Source organism: Lineus longissimus, chromosome 2, assembly GCF_910592395.1.
Source record: "Lineus longissimus chromosome 2, tnLinLong1.2, whole genome shotgun sequence".
In the NCBI taxonomy this organism is placed as follows: domain Eukaryota; kingdom Metazoa; phylum Nemertea; class Pilidiophora; order Heteronemertea; family Lineidae; genus Lineus; species Lineus longissimus.
In genome coordinates this window covers 2,311,836-2,335,644 of record NC_088309.1, presented here as the reverse complement: position 1 = coordinate 2,335,644, position 23,809 = coordinate 2,311,836, and the positions used below count along the sequence as shown (strand labels likewise).

The following is a 23,809-nucleotide window of genomic DNA, read 5'->3' as shown; positions in this document are numbered from 1 at the left end:
GAGCACGGCCATCATGGGCTTGGCGGGCAATCCGACTTTGAACCACAGAAGGGGAAGCAAATGGGCCATTCGCATAGATTCAGACTTGAGCGGTGTGCCTACTCAGTCCTAGACAGGAATATCGGAATTGAGGGATGTCAGACAACTAAACTATATACCCTCAATAACACTCGTTGTGACGCAATATAATACCATTTGGCCAACAACATTATGAACGAATTTAAGGGCACAACGAAGGAACAGATGTCAGCGTTGATATCGAGATGTCACAGGATGCGTAATATTCAGGCATATCTAGCACAGTAAGCCGCCTCACCATTGTCATGGTCAGAGTATTTTCGCAAGGTATTACGCGACACTGATCACTGATGAACGCAAATCCGTCTGCTAATCTGAAGCCATTTGCGGTCACTCATGCACATCCATTATTTCCCGCAGGTTTGCGTCGCCCAAAAAATAACAACTGAAGGTTGTTGGTATAGGCCTATTGGCAGAAAATGCCACTGTCATATTAGTTCGGGAAACATCCGTATTCGACTATGTAGTGGAAGTCAGAGCCACTTCCTATGTTTGTTTCTGCAGACTGCGACTAGAGTCGAATTCTGATCTTTCCCGAACTGACATGATGCTATAGCTGTGTAGGTGTGTGAGATCGTGTGCTACCATAGCGCAATCAACAATGGCAATGCTAAGCAACAGCTCCTATTATAAGATCCAAAACCACTTGTTCTTGCTTCCTCATCCTGCTAACCTTTTAAATGGGTATCCATCAATACAGGTAACTCTCCTATCACCATGGACACGATTGGTCACGTGCCATGGTGGCGAATCAAAGTCGTGATCAGTTGCTGAAATCGGAGCCATTAGTGATGTGTAGGCGGCCTTGTATTAGAGCAAACACGGTAGATGCTGGTTTCTTTACGGAGGAAAGTTCTGTTGCGAAAGGCGTGAGATCGAGGATGTCAAATGAGCTTGTTGTTGGTGGTATGTTCGTTACGAAGACTGAGGTGACGGAATAACGCGATCATTTGTTCAGCCCATGTGTCCAGCATTAGGGAATTAACGGAATACGTTTAGTGCGATACTAAGTTGTTCCTTTTTTATGACTAACCTCCAGTCTTCAGGGTTAGAGGAGTAAGCAGCAAAAAACAAGAAAGAAAACACACAAGTCCCTCAACTTAACAAGTACATGTATCATTGTATTATGTGGAGCCATATTCCATGCTCGTGGATGATTTGTCTCCGTCGATGTGCTGCTAGCACTCATACCCCGGACTCCGGCAGACATTCCTTATAGAGTTGTCCTCCAACGTCAGTTACTGATGGAAAACGATTTAGTGTTGCTCTTTTCTGAACAAGTTCTGGGTCTTCCAAGGTAAGTTCAATGGAAACCAGTAAATCTACCTAAGTGTCTGATGAAAGTTTTCACCAACTATCTTTTTGGTTTCAAACCAGTTCATGTCTCAGAAAAGCACTCAAGCCAATATGTTGCTTTCCTACATACAACAAGAACTTCTAGGTGCCATTGATCAAATCTCAAGCGGTATTCAAATATCCACGTAAATATTTCCGCTTTTACTAACGCATACATGTACGAGGAAGCTCTATAGCTGAGATCGTGCGGTGCAGCGTTGCCACGTGCGTTGACAAAAAGGAAATAAACACGGATTGGTCGGCAGAAGGCGTTTTGCTACCTCAATCACGGTCGCACTTCAAGGGCTGCAACAGGTACCCCTATACCTGTTTTAGCACGCCGTCTACCAAAAACAGATAGCTAGCTGAGGAGTAAGGTCCATCAGTGACCAAAAAAGTCATGATATTGGCATTGACAGCAACATTGGGTTATTCAGTTCTATTCAGAGTGAAATTGGTATCACTGGTCTTTGGCTTGTGTGCTATCAGCCGAGATAGTACGCGTCCTTGAGACATGCTGCGAAATTCGATCTGGTGAAGGATGAGTATCGATCTGGTGTGTTTCTGATCAACGAGACAGTGGTCGATAACCAGTGCGACTACTTTTGACATTCTTCTACATATACTACTAGACGTGTATATGCTGATAGAAATGAGGACATGTTTCTGAGTTCGGTGAACTACACTGCTAAGGGGACTTGCTGACATGATCGTTCTTTTGTCAACGCACGCGGCAAAAAGATGTTCGGCACACAAACACGCTAGGCCTACACGATATGTGGTATTCTCGACACGGTACGAGGTATTCGCGTATCGTTTGGCTGAGTTTACTTAGAACTACACTATATTTGCATACGAAGGTATTCGGTATTCGGTAGGCCGAAGAGGAACGAGCAAGATCGTAGTGCACCGGTCGGTATATTTACGCCTCTCGAACCGCTATACCATGTCGAGACCACTGTCTATAAATAGTGTAGCTCTATGTAAACCTTGTCTTTGCGTGCCGAATACCGAATACCTTCGTAAATCGCGTAGTTCTATGTAAACCCATTATTGGCGTATACCGAATACCGAATACCGAATACCGAATACCGAATACGTTCGTTTATTGCCGCCGTAATTCTATGTAACACCGGCCTAATGTCATGAATGTCATCCGTCTCCTCCTTGGTAGGGCTAATATCATGATTACAACGCAAGTCTCTTTGGTGGCATTGTATTCTAAGAGGAACTAATGTTACAGGATTGATAAAATATTCTGCTTTCAATTTTTCTCCGAATTGACCGCCTTATAGTTTTCACATTTTCTGATAATCTATGTACTGCATGGTTGTGAAATTACACAGAGCTCTAAAGGTATATTTGATGGGTCGCCCACCAGTTACTGCCATCATTAGAGCTATTTATTCACGGACATCATGTTAATTGCCATGGTAACATGCGTCAGTCCAAGGAAATTGCTGTAACTCAAATATTGTGGTAGTTGTGCCAACCCTGAGTCAACATATCAGCCATGTCTAGCTCGTATAAACATGGCACTAAGTATAGTGTAACTGGCGACATGTTAGTATTCGATACCCCACATTAAGTCATCTCCGTTCGATGCTTGCCTTCCGCTCATCGTTCAGCGTCAACGTCCTCGGCCAGCTTGCCCAAACCAAATGTTGGCACTAACGCTGGCGTTCACTTAACATAGCGTTATCTCCTTCAGTTTCAACCCTTAGACTTGACGCCAACTTAAGTTAACACCACCGCTACTTTAGTTGCTTTTGAACTTCCATTTATAAAACCATTACAGTCACAGTATAAGTGTGCAACGATCGAACTGGCCGCGACTCTAATAAGCCGTGTCCCTGCATGCCCAGTGGTACTAGAGAAACTGATCCATCTATTTACAGTACAGGTATTAATCAATATAAAATATCGATTGGTGTGCCTGATGGTGATTACAGCTGCAGCACAAGGACTCGGAATAGTAGAAATAGCCGTCAAGTTTCTACTATTCCGAGTGATGCCAAGCCAGAGAAAGATATCTCATTTGGTTAAGTTTGACCATCGGCACCACCATTTTGGCTAGAAGCAAATAGAACTCTATTAAAGACGAAGTGAATGCCGATTGAAAGAGTTGATATCCAGAGAAAAGCCTCCTAGGTCAGTCTTAAATGGGTTTTAACCTCACTTTGGAGGAGTTCTGATTGCTTTAGCACTTCAAGTTCCAGCCAAAATGGTGGTGCCTGTGGGCAACATTTAACTTGGCATCAAATGAAGCAATACCTTCCATGATGTCCCTTTCAGGTAATTCAAAATGGCCGTCTTTGCGTCAGCAGGCACCCATGGCCACCATCACTCTCCGTGTGCCCTCTACAGTGACGACATCGATAGGGCAATGGTACCATACTTCCCTCCCGCTGCAGGGCCAGACAGCCATGATCGAATAGTGCACCCTCAGATAGGTGACCCACACACCTACTTCCAGCAGCAGCGCCGCGCCAACAAGAAACAGAACGACGAAAAGACACCTGTCAGACAATGTGCCATCATTCAGATCATTGTTGGCTTCACTCTGGTCATAACGTCCCTGGTCATGATGAAACATGAGGCGTGGGGCTGCACCATCGGCATCGGATTCTGGGGATGTATGTTCTACTTCTCCGCAGGGATATTCGGCTTTCTGGCCTGTAAGTTTAAGAACATCTACTGCACTCTTGGTAGCACTGTCAGCTCCTTAGTCACATGTTGCATATCACTGGCAGTGGTCGTTATATCATCAATTGGAATCAACGTTGACTACACGAATGTGGCCAACTCAAAACTTGCTCTGCATGCGGTTAACTTAGTCTTGGGCTTCCTCGGCTCCGCTTCGTCGTATGTTCAACTACGGCGAGGAAGTACGAACCTCTGCCGGGGAACTCGCGACAGGAAGACACAAGAAAATGTCTCCAATGCCCCTTCAGTAAACGAATCGAGGAATTCCCTATCGCGCCCTGGTTCGTTGGACAGTGTGGTTGTAGCTAGCGTCCAGTCGGAACCTCCGTGCTACCCAGGATACGCGGACCACACACCCCAGGAGCCACCGCCTTCCTATGATGAAGTAATGAGACACCAGAAAATTCACACACTCAGCGAAGACGACGGACATTATTGCCAACAACGTTAAAATCTTTTCCGTATGAAAAGAAGGATGTGTGAGATGGTTTCATTGAATTGTGGTGCCGGCAAAAGGTCCGGAATTGGGCCAAGATTGAATAACCAAACATATCTTTCGAAGTGCATTTTGCTTCAGCAACAAATGCCACCTCATTATGAAATAAGGATAGGTCGTACAAATAGGATGACATGTTAGGTACATGGTACTATTGATACTTTTGTATGTAAATTCATGATAATATTAGGCCTATACACACGTACGACGAAATGAATATATTTTGTATGGTATACATGTAAGCTTAGTGTTGAGTAGATATTATGTATCAAAGGACGTCCACAAATCGGTCCAGAAATAGCGAATACTAAAACTATACCGCGTACCATCATTTGAATACATATGTACTCCTTAGGACCTGTTCTGTACATATCCTATCAGTGTCGAAAGCATTTAATCAAGTCCGGTCTACTTCTGCAATCTCATCTATAGGTTATCTTGACCCATCAAGTCATGTACATCGCAAGACTGCTCCTGAAAGCTTGTACTTGTGTATTAGCTATACATGTCACAGGGGGCCTGGGGGATGATGTCAGTACTGAATTCATCTCTATACCTGTAAAGGAGCAATCAAGTAGCAAAGAAAAATCGCTGCCTTATGCTGTCGCAGTACTGAATTATGTCTCATCAGTGACTCCATGGCAACCAAGCAGTGCCATGGAAACCGTTCAACGGCGTTTACATAATGTCATGATGGTGACAGATGGCAAGCGCATTATTGGTGGACGACAACAAAACTAAAGATGTCGCCCCTGAGGAGGCACATTCATTCCATAAAACTCGGGAATGAGAAAACAGGTTTTTAAAATAATGTAAAAATGCAAATCCTGGGAATTTTCCAAAAGTGATCATTACAAAATTTGGCCAAGACCAAGCTTCTTAATGCTAATTTTGAATAAATGTAATAATATACATATAAATGTAAAAGTAATAATGGTGCTATTTTCTGTAACAACTGGGTATCTGTCCATGAATAAACACTGTCCATTCATTTAGTTTGTCTTCTTTTAAACCGTACCAGCACTATCAGGGACAACTTGCAATTGGGCTGGGGATTTGTGTAACCAGTATGAAAATACCCCTGTTCGTCGCCATACCCCGCCACAAAGTACACTCTGGACGAAGTGGACCGGCCTCACCCTATTTAAGACAGTATGAATGATATGACGAACTGGACTGTCCCGGGAGTCTACCACAGATGTGATCTCTTGATAGTTTACAGGTTGGACAAGGCTTGCGAATTTCAGGTGGGTCTTGTACTGGTTCCCTTATAGCTCGCCAGGGTAACTATTGTTGACCCGGCTATCATTGGCTGGCCCTTATATGGCCTCATATATAAACCAGACCGCAGGGCATCCGTCTGAGAGAGAGGGAGAGGTAGAAAGCAAGCAACAGGGCCACACCTATACAATCGCACAAAAATATAGAAAGAATGCGAATTCATCATTTCACATCATATATTTTCCTCCTTTATTTAACAGATGATGTACATTCTTCGATCATTATGCTGATCGACATGCGAAGAAATCGCACCTTAAGCCACTGGCCCAGCAACAAGCATAGTTGCCCAAACAGAAGGTACCTGGGGTCCAGGAGCAAGCCCTGAAAGTAAAATAACAACATAATTCACTGAGCACCAAACTTTCGCACAGTGTATAGATCCACTTTTTGTCAAATTTAAGATTGCGATTATTTAATGCATTTTTTGACAATTTAAAAAATGTTCCTGTGGCAGAAGATGCCTTCTAAAAACCTCGCCAGTATATAAAGCGGCATAAAAATCTACAAATATTTTTATAATCTTATTTTGAAGAGTTGAAAAATAGAAGCTTTTTCAATTTGAAAGCATCTACTTTCTGTAAATGTTCGAGCGGTGTGTCTTTGCCGAATAGCCCGCTCCCAGAGAAACGAGGTACGAATCAATCAGATAAAATCAAGGCGACTTACGATGTTCCATCAATGGCCCCAGTCACTGAAAAAAGATCACAGACGACGATTGTAGTAAGTTTTGGCACGCAATCATGATGTAAAGTACCAACTCCTAAATTTAAGGTTTTCTTGCCACCAGGCTGTTTCCGCTTGGGGCCGAAGCCTTATCTTTTCTGTGGCCGTCTTTATCTAGGCGGTTGACTTATATCGAACAAATCATACCAAGAATAATAAAGACCAATTTCTGGCATTCCAAATTCTTACAGTCCTTATCAATTAATTGATTTTACGCAATTTCGAGTTCTCAAGCCTGCAAATATACGTACCCAGCAGGACCAGCAAGACCAACAAGAGGTAAGATAAGCCCGAAAAGAAGTTCATCTTTCTTATCAAATTAGCGACGACCAGTTAAATTCAAATCTGAAGAGAAAGATAATGTAAGTCTCAGGGTTTGTAGGAGAACGAGCCACGAACAGTACAGCTAAGCATTCAAATTATAAGAGGTGACCGATATTGATGCAGGGCAATTGACTCTCTCCATCAATTAAATCGAAAATCGATTTAAAACTCGCCTGCTTTGTGCATGTGAGTGCATATCCAGTAAATAATTTGAAGTAACTGATCTTTAGATCCCGATTGGCCCGCTGAGAAGATCTGCCGCGAAATTTTCTGACAGAAACATAAACTGGTATGTGTGCGCTTGAAAGTTGCAACAACTAAATTGTCAGAAAGGATTCAGTTAAAAATCAGGAACTTTCACCAAGTAAGAATAACTAGGGGTTCTTGGGTGAGGAATGTTCAACTTACCAAGCTGCTGCTTCGGCGATAACTGTCATAGACTGTTGACTCTTTCAAAATATATACAATTGACAATTGATAATAATTGTATTCTGGAGATACCGGTAAGTTTATTCATAGGTTTTTTCTTAAATAATTCATTTCGAACATCTGTAAGCGACACAACTTGTCAGGGTAATTTCAAACAGTAAACTGCATGGGCCAAATTCCACAAAACCATTCTATGCCTTGTTGGTTGCTAACTTCCACTCTATCTCTAGTTACTGTACTTGCTAATTCTATTCCATAAAATCTTTCTTAGCTTAGAAAGATTCCTGTTTGCTTGCTAAACATGAATAGCTCTGGGCCCTGAACTCCATTGCGAGGTCGCTCAACTCAAGGCGATACAGTTAGAGCTTCTTCTTCAATGACTCTCGTCAGAGGGGCTTATAAGGGGACAGATGGTCACCAAGGTGATCAGGTGAAATGCAAATAATGTGGAGGACCTCTGTGGTCCATGATCAATTCAGGATCGAAATTGCCAACACCCAGAAGTATTAAGGTAGCAGGAAGGGGTGGGCGTTTGTGGTTTCTGAGTGTGAGGGGGTATAGTGGTGTCAGTCTCTCTTAAAGCACAGTCGACAGACATGTGGTTTCAGTATTAGGTCTTTTATTGTATAGGTCTTTTATTGTATAGCATTCTCTTGAGTAAGTAAGTAAGTAAGTTTATTCACTCCATCGACCACATTTGTGGTATACAGGAGGTCAATATACATATTTAAATTACAAAGTAATTGATTGATAGCGTTCTATATAAAATACGTTCAAACAGAAAATAATTACTAGCTAAATTCAGGGTTTACTTATTATCACAATATAGTTTCATTCCTAGTGAGATGAATTTTGCTAACTTGTACCTATGAGTCTAATTTTTTGTATTAATGATCCTTTCAAAATTTACAGTATTAGGTTTTGTAAGAAATTCTTTTGGTATAAACTGTTTCCGTAATTCTTTTATTAGAGGACATTTGAATAGGAAATGAAATTCATCGCCAAGCTCGTTATCATAACATTTTGGGCACCACCATTTTGGCTAGAAGCAAATAGAACTCTATTAAAGACGAAGTGAATGCCGATTGAAAGAGTTGATATCCAGAGAAGAGCCTCCTAGGTCAGTCTTAAATGGGTTTTAACCTCACTTTGGAGGAGTTCTGATTGCTTTAGCACTTCAAGTTCCAGCCAAAATGGTGGTGCCTGTGGGCAACATTTAACTTGGCATCAAATGAAGCAATACCTTCCATGATGTCCCTTTCAGGTAATTCAAAATGGCCGTCTTTGCGTCAGCAGGCACCCATGGCCACCATCGCTCTCCGTGTGCCCTCTACAGTGACGACATCGATAGGGCAATGGTACCATACTTCCCTCCCGCTGCAGGGCCAGACAGCCATGATCGAATAGTGCACCCTCAGATAGGTGACCCACACACCTACTTCCAGCAGCAGCGCCGCGCCAACAAGAAACAGAACGACGAAAAGACACCTGTCAGACAATGTGCCATCATTCAGATCATTGTTGGCTTCACTCTGGTCATAACGTCCCTGGTCATGATGAAACATGAGGCGTGGGGCTGCACCATCGGCATCGGATTCTGGGGATGTATGTTCTACTTCTCCGCAGGGATATTCGGCTTTCTGGCCTGTAAGTTTAAGAACATCTACTGCACTCTTGGTAGCACTGTCAGCTCCTTAGTCACATGTTGCATATCACTGGCAGTGGTCGTTATATCATCAATTGGAATCAACGTTGACTACACGAATGTGGCCAACTCAAAACTTGCTCTGCATGCGGTTAACTTAGTCTTGGGCTTCCTCGGCTCCGCTTCGTCGTATGTTCAACTACGGCGAGGAAGTACGAACCTCTGCCGGGGAACTCGCGACAGGAAGACACAAGAAAATGTCTCCAATGCCCCTTCAGTAAACGAATCGAGGAATTCCCTATCGCGCCCTGGTTCGTTGGACAGTGTGGTTGTAGCTAGCGTCCAGTCGGAACCTCCGTGCTACCCAGGATACGCGGACCACACACCCCAGGAGCCACCGCCTTCCTATGATGAAGTAATGAGACACCAGAAAATTCACACACTCAGCGAAGACGACGGACATTATTGCCAACAACGTTAAAATCTTTTCCGTATGAAAAGAAGGATGTGTGAGATGGTTTCATTGAATTGTGGTGCCGGCAAAAGGTCCGGAATTGGGCCAAGATTGAATAACCAAACATATCTTTCGAAGTGCATTTTGCTTCAGCAACAAATGCCACCTCATTATGAAATAAGGATAGGTCGTACAAATAGGATGACATGTTAGGTACATGGTACTATTGATACTTTTGTATGTAAATTCATGATAATATTAGGCCTATACACACGTACGACGAAATGAATATATTTTGTATGGTATACATGTAAGCTTAGTGTTGAGTAGATATTATGTATCAAAGGACGTCCACAAATCGGTCCAGAAATAGCGAATACTAAAACTATACCGCGTACCATCATTTGAATACATATGTACTCCTTAGGACCTGTTCTGTACATATCCTATCAGTGTCGAAAGCATTTAATCAAGTCCGGTCTACTTCTGCAATCTCATCTATAGGTTATCTTGACCCATCAAGTCATGTACATCGCAAGACTGCTCCTGAAAGCTTGTACTTGTGTATTAGCTTTACATGTCACAGGGGGCCTGGGGGATGATGTCAGTACTGAATTCATCTCTATACCTGTAAAGGAGCAATCAAGTAGCAAAGAAAAATCGCTGCCTTATGCTGTCGCAGTACTGAATTATGTCTCATCAGTGACTCCATGGCAACCAAGCAGTGCCATGGAAACCGTTCAACGGCGTTTACATAATGTCATGATGGTGACAGATGGCAAGCGCATTATTGGTGGACGACAACAAAACTAAAGATGTCGCCCCTGAGGAGGCACATTCATTCCATAAAACTCGGGAATGAGAAAACAGGTTTTTAAAATAATGTAAAAATGCAAATCCTGGGAATTTTCCAAAACTGATCATTACAAAATTTGGCCAAGACCAAGCTTCTTAATGCTAATTTTGAATAAATGTAATAATATACATATAAATGTAAAAGTAATAATGGTGCTATTTTCTGTAACAACTGGGTATCTGTCCATGAATAAACACTGTCCATTCATTTAGTTTGTCTTCTTTTAAACCGTACCAGCACTATCAGGGACAACTTGCAATTGGGCTGGGGATTTGTGTAACCAGTATGAAAATACCCCTGTTCGTCGCCATACCCCGCCACAAAGTACACTCTGGACGAAGTGGACCGGCCTCACCCTATTTAAGACAGTATGAATGATATGACGAACTGGACTGTCCCGGGAGTCTACCACAGATGTGATCTCTTGATAGTTTACAGGTTGGACAAGGCTTGCGAATTTCAGGTGGGTCTTGTACTGGTTCCCTTATAGCTCGCCAGGGTAACTATTGTTGACCCGGCTATCATTGGCTGGCCCTTATATGGCCTCATATATAAACCAGACCGCAGGGCATCCGTCTGAGAGAGAGGGAGAGGTAGAAAGCAAGCAACAGGGCCACACCTATACAATCGCACAAAAATATAGAAAGAATGCGAATTCATCATTTCACATCATATATTTTCCTCCTTTATTTAACAGATGATGTACATTCTTCGATCATTATGCTGATCGACATGCGAAGAAATCGCACCTTAAGCCACTGGCCCAGCAACAAGCATAGTTGCCCAAACAGAAGGTACCTGGGGTCCAGGAGCAAGCCCTGAAAGTAAAATAACAACATAATTCACTGAGCACCAAACTTTCGCACAGTGTATAGATCCACTTTTTGTCAAATTTAAGATTGCGATTATTTAATGCATTTTTTGACAATTTAAAAAATGTTCCTGTGGCAGAAGATGCCTTCTAAAAACCTCGCCAGTATATAAAGCGGCATAAAAATCTACAAATATTTTTATAATCTTATTTTGAAGAGTTGAAAAATAGAAGCTTTTTCAATTTGAAAGCATCTACTTTCTGTAAATGTTCGAGCGGTGTGTCTTTGCCGAATAGCCCGCTCCCAGAGAAACGAGGTACGAATCAATCAGATAAAATCAAGGCGACTTACGATGTTCCATCAATGGCCCCAGTCACTGAAAAAAGATCACAGACGACGATTGTAGTAAGTTTTGGCACGCAATCATGATGTAAAGTACCAACTCCTAAATTTAAGGTTTTCTTGCCACCAGGCTGTTTCCGCTTGGGGCCGAAGCCTTATCTTTTCTGTGGCCGTCTTTATCTAGGCGGTTGACTTATATCGAACAAATCATACCAAGAATAATAAAGACCAATTTCTGGCATTCCAAATTCTTACAGTCCTTATCAATTAATTGATTTTACGCAATTTCGAGTTCTCAAGCCTGCAAATATACGTACCCAGCAGGACCAGCAAGACCAACAAGAGGTAAGATAAGCCCGAAAAGAAGTTCATCTTTCTTATCAAATTAGCGACGACCAGTTAAATTCAAATCTGAAGAGAAAGATAATGTAAGTCTCAGGGTTTGTAGGAGAACGAGCCACGAACAGTACAGCTAAGCATTCAAATTATAAGAGGTGACCGATATTGATGCAGGGCAATTGACTCTCTCCATCAATTAAATCGAAAATCGATTTAAAACTCGCCTGCTTTGTGCATGTGAGTGCATATCCAGTAAATAATTTGAAGTAACTGATCTTTAGATCCCGATTGGCCCGCTGAGAAGATCTGCCGCGAAATTTTCTGACAGAAACATAAACTGGTATGTGTGCGCTTGAAAGTTGCAACAACTAAATTGTCAGAAAGGATTCAGTTAAAAATCAGGAACTTTCACCAAGTAAGAATAACTAGGGGTTCTTGGGTGAGGAATGTTCAACTTACCAAGCTGCTGCTTCGGCGATAACTGTCATAGACTGTTGACTCTTTCAAAATATATACAATTGACAATTGATAATAATTGTATTCTGGAGATACCGGTAAGTTTATTCATAGGTTTTTTCTTAAATAATTCATTTCGAACATCTGTAAGCGACACAACTTGTCAGGGTAATTTCAAACAGTAAACTGCATGGGCCAAATTCCACAAAACCATTCTATGCCTTGTTGGTTGCTAACTTCCACTCTATCTCTAGTTACTGTACTTGCTAATTCTATTCCATAAAATCTTTCTTAGCTTAGAAAGATTCCTGTTTGCTTGCTAAACATGAATAGCTCTGGGCCCTGGACTCCATTGCGAGGTCGCTCAACTCAAGGCGATACAGTTAGAGCTTCTTCTTCAATGACTCTCGTCAGAGGGGCTTATAAGGGGACAGATGGTCACCAAGGTGATCAGGTGAAATGCAAATAATGTGGAGGACCTCTGTGGTCCATGATCAATTCAGGATCGAAATTGCCAACACCCAGAAGTATTAAGGTAGCAGGAAGGGGTGGGCGTTTGTGGTTTCTGAGTGTGAGGGGGTATAGTGGTGTCAGTCTCTCTTATAGCACAGTCGACAGACATGTGGTTTCAGTATTAGGTCTTTTATTGTATAGGTCTTTTATTGTATAGCATTCTCTTGAGTAAGTAAGTAAGTAAGTTTATTCACTCCATCGACCACATTTGTGGTATACAGGAGGTCAATATACATATTTAAATTACAAAGTAATTGATTGATAGCGTTCTATATAAAATACGTTCAAACAGAAAATAATTACTAGCTAAATTCAGGGTTTACTTATTATCACAATATAGTTTCATTCCTAGTGAGATGAATTTTGCTAACTTGTACCTATGAGTCTAATTTTTTGTATTAATGATCCTTTCAAAATTTACAGTACATGTATTAGGTTTTGTAAGAAATTCTTTTGGTATAAACTGTTTCCGTAATTCTTTTATTAGAGGACATTTGAATAGGAAATGAAATTCATCGCCAAGCTCGTTATTATAACATTTTGGGCACTTTTTATTATCAGCGGGTGCGTCAATTAAATAAGTATTTGATGGTAGTTTGATATTTGAAGAATGGTGACAAGTTGTCTCCTTGGCGCACACCTATATCACACCTAAAAAAGTTTGACACTGTTGCATTTGTTGCAACGCAAGATTTGGCATTATCATAAATAAATTTTACAATGTTAAGAAGTTTTCCGTTTAGTCCGCTATTTATCAGTTTGTAATGCAGTTGTGTAGTGGGAATGCTGTCCATTCATTTAGTTTGTCTTCTTTTAAACCGTACCAGCACTATCAGGGACAACTTGCAATTGGGCTGGGGATTTGTGTAACCAGTATGAAAATACCCCTGTTCGTCGCCATACCCCGCCACAAAGTACACTCTGGACGAAGTGGACCGGCCTCACCCTATTTAAGACAGTATGAATGATATGACGAACTGGACTGTCCCGGGAGTCTACCACAGATGTGATCTCTTGATAGTTTACAGGTTGGACAAGGCTTGCGAATTTCAGGTGGGTCTTGTACTGGTTCCCTTATAGCTCGCCAGGGTAACTATTGTTGACCCGGCTATCATTGGCTGGCCCTTATATGGCCTCATATATAAACCAGACCGCAGGGCATCCGTCTGAGAGAGAGGGAGAGGTAGAAAGCAAGCAACAGGGCCACACCTATACAATCGCACAAAAATATAGAAAGAATGCGAATTCATCATTTCACATCATATATTTTCCTCCTTTATTTAACAGATGATGTACATTCTTCGATCATTATGTTGGTCGACATGCGAAGAAATCGCACCTTAAGCCACTGCCAGTGCAACAATCCCAGTTGCCCAAACATAAGGTACCTGGGGTCCAGGAGCAAGCCCTGAAAGTAAAATAACAACATAATTCACTGAGCACCAAACTTTCGCACAGTGTATAGATCCACTTTTTGTCAAATTTAAGATTGCGATTATTTAATGCATTTTTTGACAATTTAAAAAATGTTCCTGTGGCAGAAGATGCCTTCTAAAAACCTCGCCAGTATATAAAGCGGCATAAAAATCTACAAATATTTTTATAATCTTATTTTGAAGAGTTGAAAAATAGAAGCTTTTTCAATTTGAAAGCATCTACTTTCTGTAAATGTTCGAGCGGTGTGTCTTTGCCGAATAGCCCGCTCCCAGAGAAACGAGGTACGAATCAATCAGATAAAATCAAGGCGACTTACGATGTTCCATCAATGGCCCCAGTCACTGAAAAAAGATCACAGACGACGATTGTAGTAAGTTTTGGCACGCAATCATGATGTAAAGTACCAACTCCTAAATTTAAGGTTTTCTTGCCACCAGGCTGTTTCCGCTTGGGGCCGAAGCCTTATCTTTTCTGTGGCCGCCTTTATCTAGGCGGTTGACTTATATCGAACAAATCATACCAAGAATAATAAAGACCAATTTCTGGCATTCCAAATTCTTACAGTCCTTATCAATTAATTGATTTTACGCAATTTCGAGTTCTCAAGCCTGCAAATATACGTACCCAGCAGGACCAGCAAGACCAACAAGAGGTAAGATAAGCCCGAAAAGAAGTTCATCTTTCTTATCAAATTAGCGACGACCAGTTAAATTCAAATCTGAAGAGAAAGATAATGTAAGTCTCAGGGTTTGTAGGAGAACGAGCCACGAACAGTACAGCTAAGCATTCAAATTATAAGAGGTGACCGATATTGATGCAGGGCAATTGACTCTCTCCATCAATTAAATCGAAAATCGATTTAAAACTCGCCTGCTTTGTGCATGTGAGTGCATATCCAGTAAATAATTTGAAGTAACTGATCTTTAGATCCCGATTGGCCCGCTGAGAAGATCTGCCGCGAAATTTTCTGACAGAAACATAAACTGGTATGTGTGCGCCTGAAAGTTGCAACAACTAAATTGTCAGAAAGGATTCAGTTAAAAATCAGGAACTTTCACCAAGTAAGAATAACTAGGGGTTCTTGGGTGAGGAATGTTCAACTTACCAAGCTGCTGCTTCGGCGATAACTGTCATAGACTGTTGACTCTTTCAAAATATATACAATTGACAATTGATAATAATTGTATTCTGGACATACCGGTAAGTTTATTCATAGGTTTTTTCTTAAATAATTCATTTCGGACATCTGTAAGCGACACAACTTGTCAGGGTAATTTCAAACAGTAAACTGCATGGGCCAAATTCCACAAAACCATTCTATGCCTTGTTGGTTGCTAACTTCCACTCTATCTCTAGTTACTGTACTTGCTAATTCTATTCCATAAAATCTTTCTTAGCTTAGAAAGATTCCTGTTTGCTTGCTAAACATGAATAGCTCTGGGCCCTGAACTCCATTGCGAGGTCGCTCAACTCAAGGCGATACAGTTAGAGCTTCTTCTTCAATGACTCTCGTCAGAGGGGCTTAAAAGGGGACAGATGGTCACCAAGGTGATCAGGTGAAATGCAAATAATGTGGAGGACCTCTGTGGTCCATGATCAATTCAGGATCGAAATTGCCAACACCGAGAAGTATTAAGGTAGCAGGGAGGGGTGGGCGTTTGTGGTTTCTGAGTGTGAGGGGGTATAGTGGTGTCAGTCTCTCTTAAAGCACAGTCGACAGACATGTGGTTTCAGTATTAGGTCTTTATTGTATTGCATTCTCTTGAGTAAGTAAGTAAGTAAGTTTATTCACTCCATCGACCACATTTGTGGTATACAGGAGGTCAATATACATATTTAAATTACAAAGTAATTGATTGATAGCGTTCTATATAAAATACGTTCAAACAGAAAATAATTACTAGCTAAATTCAGGGTTTACTTATCATCACAATATAGTTTCATTCCTAGTGAGATGAATTTTGCTAACTTGTACCTATGAGTCTAATTTTTTGTATTAATGATCCTTTCAAAATTTACAGTATTAGGTTTTGTAAGAAATTCTTTTGGTATAAACTGTTTCCGTAATTCTTTTATTAGAGGACATTTGAATAGGAAATGAAATTCATCGCCAAGCTCGTTATTATAACATTTTGGGCACTTTTTATTATCAGCGGGTGCGTCAATTAAATAAGTATTTGATGGTAGTTTGATATTTGAAGAATGGTGACAAGTTGTCTCCTTGGCGCACACCTATATCACACCTAAAAAAGTTTGACACTGTTGCATTTGTTGCAACGCAAGATTTGGCATTATCATAAATAAATTTTACAATGTTAAGAAGTTTTCCGTTTAGTCCGCTATTTATCAGTTTGTAATGCAGTTGTGTAGTGGGAATGCGATCAAAGGCTTTAGAATAATCAACAAAAGAGCAGAACAGATTACAGCGGCCGCCTCAGCGCCACCATGCGGGGCCTAATGGTATTAGGCTAAGTAGCTGCGCGCGACATGCACCATTCTGGGAAAACTAAATGAGGAAGTATGCTCTTTAGCATAAGAGACAAGACCACAATTGATTTTTTTAAGCCTTTTAGCAGTTAGATTGTCAATGTTTGACCGCGACGCATCAAAGAATGCGTGGTGTTGTGAATCTGAAATTTAGATTATGTTATTCCGGACAGTCGGGCAAGTAAATGGTGAAAAATAAACTGGTGATTGACCACGGAAATTTTTTGATAATCGACAAATTAGACAGACTTTGATATTTCCACTCTTTTCAGCCAACTGGCAGAAAAAACTCAAAACACGCCCCCTATTACCCAATTAGCAAAATTCGAAATTATATCTGTAGACTTGCCACAACAAATATTTTTTCAATACCTCTCCAAATATGTACTTGAGAGTTAAAAACATGCACTCGTCTAATTGATAGGCCTCGACCCTCCAACCGGCTATGAATATTCATTAGTGGTCTTGTCTCATAATCTATTTTAGCCCCTGCTCGAGGTAATCTTGCGCAGTGTTGCTTCTGCCCACATATACATGTACATCGTGCTGGAAAACGTCTCGTACAAAGAAGGTCTGGCATGCGCCAGACTAATAAGTGAAGAACATCTGGCTGCGCGAGGCTTCTGTGATAAAAATGACCATTGCAGAGACTCTGTGACGTAGGCATATATTTTTTACAATTAAAAATGCTCTCAAAAGACGATATGGAATGATTTTTTATTAACATTTCCTGAACTATACATCTAATTATTGGTGATACTATTCGCATGGCGGGAAAATACCTTAAATTTCAAGAATCCGATATGGGTGATATTTCGATGCACCTGGAAAAACCAATTGACCCATGGATCATAAATACCAGCAAAAATTCATAGTATAGATTGCTCTGAAAAGACGATATGAAATGATTTTTTATTAACATTTCCTGAACTGTATACATGTACATCTAATTATTGGTGACACTATTCGCATGGCGGGAAAATACCTTAAATTTCAAGAATCCGATATGGGTGATATTTCGACGCACCTGGAAAAACCAATTGACCTATGGATTATAAATACCAGCAAAAATTCATAGTATAGATTGCTCTCAAAAGACGATATAAAAAATGATTTTTTATTAACATTTCCTGAACTATACATCTAATTATTGGTGATACTATTCGCATGGCGGGAAAATACCTTAAATTTCAAGAATCCGATATGGGTGATATTTCGACGCACCTGGAAAAACCAATTGACCTATGGATTATAAATACCAGCAAAAATTCATAGTATAGATTGCTACCTGGAATAAGCTGATTATTTATTTGAAATTATCAACTGATAGACTATGAGGCGACAGATATTTATGAAAAGTTTGTTCATGAATATTCAATAGCCTAATATTCATGAATATTCAATAGCCTTATATTCATGTAAATGTCATGATGCATGTTTTTATACATTGTCTATTTGGACATCAAGACATATGGTGACCTTGTTCCTAATGTTATGAGCCGACATTATTATACAACATGCTAAAACTGATTCCCATCTTTACCGCTCGATGTCGGGAAGCAGCCTTCCATATCCAATAATTTCGCTTATTCACCTCACTTCAGCCTCAATCTTCCTTGCCGCCTCAGTCAAGTAAGCGACATTGATCAAAATAAAATTCACCCTTCGCCATGGATGGTTCGACTATAGTCGAGAAGAACACCGTTTTAAAAATGAAATGGTCCATGGACCATGTGCTCAACTTGCGTAGTTGTGATTATTCAGTGTTATCAGAAAATGAGTGATGTCTAAATGTCTACCTTTATCACCATTCCATACTCAGGCGTACTTTTTTCGGAAGAAAAGTCAGTACATGGGACTTGAATACACAGGATTGATTAAGGACTTGATACCTCACTGGAGGTATTGGTTGTCTCACCAAAACCGCGAGGGTGGAGCTAAAATGTAGACCGACACAAGGTAGAGCCGAGGTTTTGGGCAACATTCAGCTCCACCCTCGCGGCTTGGGTGAGACAACGAATACCGACAGTGAGGTATCAATTTCTATTCTAAAATAACTCAAATTAAACAACGAAAAATTTGGGTTTTTTTTATAAGATTCAATGGTTGCCTAACCATCCGCTGAATTCAAAACGAGGCTTCGTTTGCATATACTGTAGTTTCATGAAAATAACACCACTTCGGGATATTCAAGGCCCGGCCTCTTCTCTCGAGTCTATTCACCAGAGGTAACCAATGAGTGACTTCGCTGGCCCTTGTGATGGCTCAGCCGAGCTGTCACGGTTACGCTAAATCACTTATTACGGCAGCCCTATTGATTCGAAGTGTTGTGGGCCTACTGGTCGATGAGTGCGCATGTGGAATGACGTAAATGGTAAGGCCACTCGCCGACCCTTTATACAGGTTGTCTTATAAAACTGTAGCACCTTTTAGATTGATCCAAACCCCCCAAAACAAAAAAAGTCCTTATTGAAACTCTGAAGAAAAATCTACGAATGCTTGCATCAGTAAAGCAAAGTGAGATTCAGGCAATGATAGTAGTCACGAAATTCCGAAGAAAAACGAGGAGCTCATCCTCTGTTTTTCTACAACCCTTCATTTCATTCAACCCTCGACATTCAAGATAAGGCGTTGGTAGTGTGGCAAAGCTGCAGTGGAATGAGTCAGCCCAAGATGTCAGAGAAGGGATTTAGCATTGTCGCCCTCAGCTAGGGGATTTCAACGCTTCCATAGGCTGGGTGGAGTGCTTGATGAAGAGACGCCACGTGTCCCTACGGAAGAATACAACGACCGTCCCCGCTGATGCTGCTGCAAGGATCCAGACCTTCCGAGATGCGGTTGCTGGGAGCATCGATCATCTTGATATAAAGATGCGGTTCTTCTTTAATATGGACCAAACCTTTGTCCTGTTTGATATGAGAACCATGTACACGGCCAACACCACGGTGAGAAGGCCATAGACGTCCGATTATCCAGGTCCAATACCAAGCTGGGATACACCGTCACCCTCTGCATCGCAGCCTCTGGAGCAAAGTTGCCGGCGCACATCACCTTCCCCAGAACAGGTTTCGTCCGGGTGTTTGCAGCCCTCCAAGACAACCCACCAGCAGATGTAAAGATTACCCCATCGGAAACTGGTTGGATGAGGGAGGAAACGGCGCACCACTGGTTAGATGAAGTCCTATCACCCTACGTTACCGACAACGAGACCGACCAGTTCCTGTTAATCGTCAATCATTATCAGGTCTACCGGACAGAGAACTTCCGGACGAGAGTCCGCGACATGAGAGGCAGCCTGGATTACGTACCTGCTGGTTGCACATCCCTCGTACGACCGTTAGACGTTGCTGGACAATCTAATAATGTGTATCTTTAGGTTTGAAAAAAAATTGAATCGGGATTTGCATCGTTCTTTTTTATTCCTTCACTGATCACTTCGGACAAGACTGTACATTCAGAGGGATGTTCGGTTTTGTCTCCAGATATGTGACGGACAACTTCTCATTCTTACCAATTTCGCACTGCAAAGTATCTTTGAAAGCCCGAAGCTGGTAAGGGATGATAAGACCCGAAGAAATGCTCCATTACCTCCCTGAGCAGTGCCTCACTTTGAAAGGGCAGGTCAGTCCCTAAAACCAGCAGAAGCCAATATGTCAGTTGGACTTTTTTCATGGACACCCTGTACACTATCAGCCATTAGCACTGGGACACCCTTTACACTACCAATGACGATTAGTTGAAAATGTTCTGGGACACTCAGTACAATGGCCGAAGGCCCGATCCCATTATCCCATTCATAGGAGACCTACGAATCGGTTTCAACAACCCAAACAATAAGGATTGGACTCGAAACTGAAGTATATTGGATATGAGGCCTGGACAACCCTCTCTGGAATCCCAGCCAATGATCGGCCTTCTCAACAGCTCTGTTCGCCACCCTATGAGTCAGGGGCGGCGACACCGGCTGCTAATGAAGTGGTGTTATTTTCATGAAACTACAGTATATACAGTGTAAGATGCGGTTAGTTCTAAATCTAGGTACATGTATTTTAGAATATAAGATAATGGGGTTTCGATCATCATATCTCTGCAGTTTAGTCACTTAGGCTAAGCTCGAGCATCCACAAGTTTGGCGGTGTCCACAGTTTGTTCATAGGACGGAGGGGCTGCATCAGCGCCCTCGGCTGAAGGCCCAACGACATCACCGTAGGCTGGCGGTCTTGCGACTGCAGTCGAAGCGCTTTGGGGAGCCACGTAGCCTGGGTTTTCAGCGCTGACCGGATTGTTTTGGGTCCGAATCACCAAGATACGCCGCCCTCTTCCTGTTCGTCTTTCGCCCGCTGCAACATCGAAAAGGGGGATTACGTTTTAATGTCTAAAATAGCTGTTCAGACCTAAGTATTCATAACTGAGCATCAGGTTAGTTTTTGGTAATATCTAGCTAGTGTCTTTGTCCGACATGTGGGGAAGCTCCTCTCCTTTTTTAAAACCATTTCGCTTGAGATAGAGCATCAAGGCCATTGACATTGTGATCAATGTCACTCCTCAATAATCATAAAAATAGCTTAAGGGGAAATTCGAAGGTACATTTTTGAAGCAATTGACTGAGGAAGGAATACTGTCAAGTAATTCTTTCTTTCTCGATTGTTACTCACTCGACGACAAGTTATGGCAGCGCGCTCCGACCCGGGCTACGCGGATCACAACACAAATTATGGCCAACACAACCATCAGTCCTACAGAACCACCAACGCCTTCAATTACAACACTGAAAGAAAACAAAGAAATCATTCAGCTCTGTATGAAATGCATGATTTGTGGACGAGCAAGTTGCTGGTCAAAAATGAGTCTGTGTTTGTTGTTTGGATGCAGTCATAAGTCCGGCCAGTGCCGTAATAGCTAGAGCTGTGATCGGTTGAACCCCAATGGGCTGCGTCGGGATTGATTGTTCTCTATTTTATTTAAGTCCGTTTACGAATACCGGTCCTGCATGGTGTCCATGGCATACATTCTTTGAACCAATTGAAGGTGGTGGCCTGTGTTGGTGAGCAATGTAACTGTTAAATGGAACGTTGGTACTGGTCTTACCCACTTCCTCCAGTGGAGGAATCACTTCCTGTATCATCGTTGTACCATGGATCGTCAGATGTGGTTGAGTCGGTCGAAGAGGAACTTGAAGCTTCGCAGCAAGTCTGGGCCCCGAAGCCGCCGGCGCCGTAAGCGTCACAGCAACTCGGGGAGACGAAGTTGTACCACGAACAGGTCTCGGTAGTATAAACGATGTCCTCCAACAAATAACTGCAACTCACGGCGCTTGTTGAGCTTCCAAATCCTCCTGTTGTAGAGGTATGGCGGGAAGAGCGGCAACAGGAACCACTGCAGCAGTGAGTAGACCAGGACCTGGTGCAAAGATGCGGAAGGCCGTAACTATCCCTGCATGTGGTGTAGGGGGTCTGCGTTGATGCACAGCAGCTTGAACCCGCCATGCCCAGATACCCATACGACTGGCAACATTGAGTCGAACTGCGGTCCGTGCAATAGTTGGTAGTCCAGAGATCTTCGCAGGACGGTGTATATGGAGAGTACCCGTACTTTCGCAACCATTCTGGTATATAATCATGATGCGACTTGGATGAGTCGGAGGATCTCGGGGGGGTTGGCTGAATGACGCTTTCTGAAATTGGATTTTTAGCAATTAGAACTTAGTAAGTAAGAAGGCTGCTGTAATAGAACGATTCAACAGAACCTTAAAAACAAGAATGCTGAAATAATTCACTGCAAAAGAGACTTGCAAATGAACCAGAATCTTGGATGCTTTCGTGGATTAGTAAAAAATGCAATCAAAATTCAATTTGTCTTAATACTCAGTTGGTACGATATTTTGACTTACGACTGCAGTTTATTTCGTCAGAGCCTTCAGGACAATCGTCGACTCCGTCACAGACAGCTGTCTTTGAGACGCACTTGGTGTTATTCTTGCAAGGAACCTGGGTAGCATTACAATGCATTCTGCGGCTTTCCCCTACAATGATAGAACTAAATGGTTAGTCAATGAGGCTAAACCACCATTCGCGTTTTTATACGTTTTCTGTGGCTATAACTAATAGCCAGACACACATCCCTCCTCGATATACGTTTTACCCAGAGGGGAAACCGAAAGTCCGTCACGACCGCACGCCTCATCTAAAAGCCAAAAGTCTCTCTCCAGAAAGAGTCCAGAAAGTCATATGAGATGCTTGTGGATTGATGCTTCTTCCTGGGTCGCCGTTGCTAAGCAGTTACACTAACCGTAAATGCTCTTCCGCGCTCCTCCAACGAATGTTTGGGGCTGACCGCCTTTCTTACAACTCTCGGTTCTGAATGCTACTGGCAACTGACTGTCTGCCACACAAAAATGTGTACCTACCTTGGTTTACAAAAAGGACCAGTACTACACCAGCCCCGATTAAGTATTGCCATAAGTTTCCAATCGCAGCCATCATGTCAAATTTGCGAATTGCTTACTTCCTTGTTGCTTCGTCTCGACCTAGTTTCTTACAAAAGACATCGTCGTCAGATCATTCGCTCATGATATCTCGTATAGGTTTTGCATATCAATAGTCAAAAAATGATCATCCTCATTCCCCCCATTCAAATATTCCACAGTGACAAATCACATTTTTGTGGTCTGTGAAAATGTACCAAACGACTTCCTGTTCCTTAAACAATGACGAAGCTGAGTACCATGATCATTGTTGTAGTGGAGCGACATCAAAATCATCTTCATTGAAGGTTTTTACGGAGATTCCGTTGCATTTTGCCAGGATCCTACTAGACAACAGTCATCGTACCTGCGGGCGAAGACCTTTATATCCCAAGTGTTACCAGACACAGTCCCAGCCACAGTTTGGCCGGCAGAAATATATACCTTATGACTAGTAATCTATACTTGTCTATAGTCTAATTGTCATGTGTGCTGTGTGACTTCATCACCTGAAGACTCTGGTAAAAAACATGCAGGCTACATGTGAGAGACATATTCCCTTGTTCGTATCAAACAGAGCGACATCTCATATGTGACTTCAAATCACACTTAACGAATTTCTTAAATCGTTTC

At 41.9% G+C, this 23,809-nt stretch overlaps 1 protein-coding gene and 2 long non-coding RNA genes across 3 annotated transcripts; all 3 read right to left on the bottom strand.

The window, feature by feature from the left end:
* Positions 1–6,054: 6,054 nt before the first annotated feature.
* On the bottom strand, positions 6,055–7,420 carry LOC135483505 (uncharacterized). The gene is made up of 4 exons (XR_010446337.1): positions 7,352–7,420; positions 6,871–6,964; positions 6,563–6,587; positions 6,055–6,217 (listed from the first exon to the last, which is right to left on the bottom strand). It is a non-coding gene; the product is annotated as an uncharacterized LOC135483505 (long non-coding RNA).
* Positions 7,421–10,982: 3,562 nt separating this feature from the next.
* On the bottom strand, positions 10,983–15,381 carry LOC135500978 (uncharacterized). The gene is made up of 7 exons (XR_010449546.1): positions 15,332–15,381; positions 14,851–14,944; positions 14,543–14,567; positions 12,280–14,197; positions 11,799–11,892; positions 11,491–11,515; positions 10,983–11,145 (listed from the first exon to the last, which is right to left on the bottom strand). It is a non-coding gene; the product is annotated as an uncharacterized LOC135500978 (long non-coding RNA).
* An 880-nt stretch (positions 15,382–16,261) lies between these two features.
* LOC135501052 (uncharacterized) lies at positions 16,262–23,275 on the bottom strand. The gene is made up of 6 exons (XM_064792781.1): positions 23,120–23,275; positions 22,604–22,735; positions 21,802–22,387; positions 21,369–21,481; positions 20,717–21,053; positions 16,262–18,866 (listed from the first exon to the last, which is right to left on the bottom strand). The coding sequence occupies exons 1-5, from the start codon at positions 23,193–23,195 to the stop codon at positions 20,821–20,823; spliced, it is 1,140 nt and encodes a 379-aa protein (XP_064648851.1). The 5' UTR covers positions 23,196–23,275; the 3' UTR covers positions 16,262–18,866; positions 20,717–20,820.
* Positions 23,276–23,809: the final 534 nt, after the last annotated feature.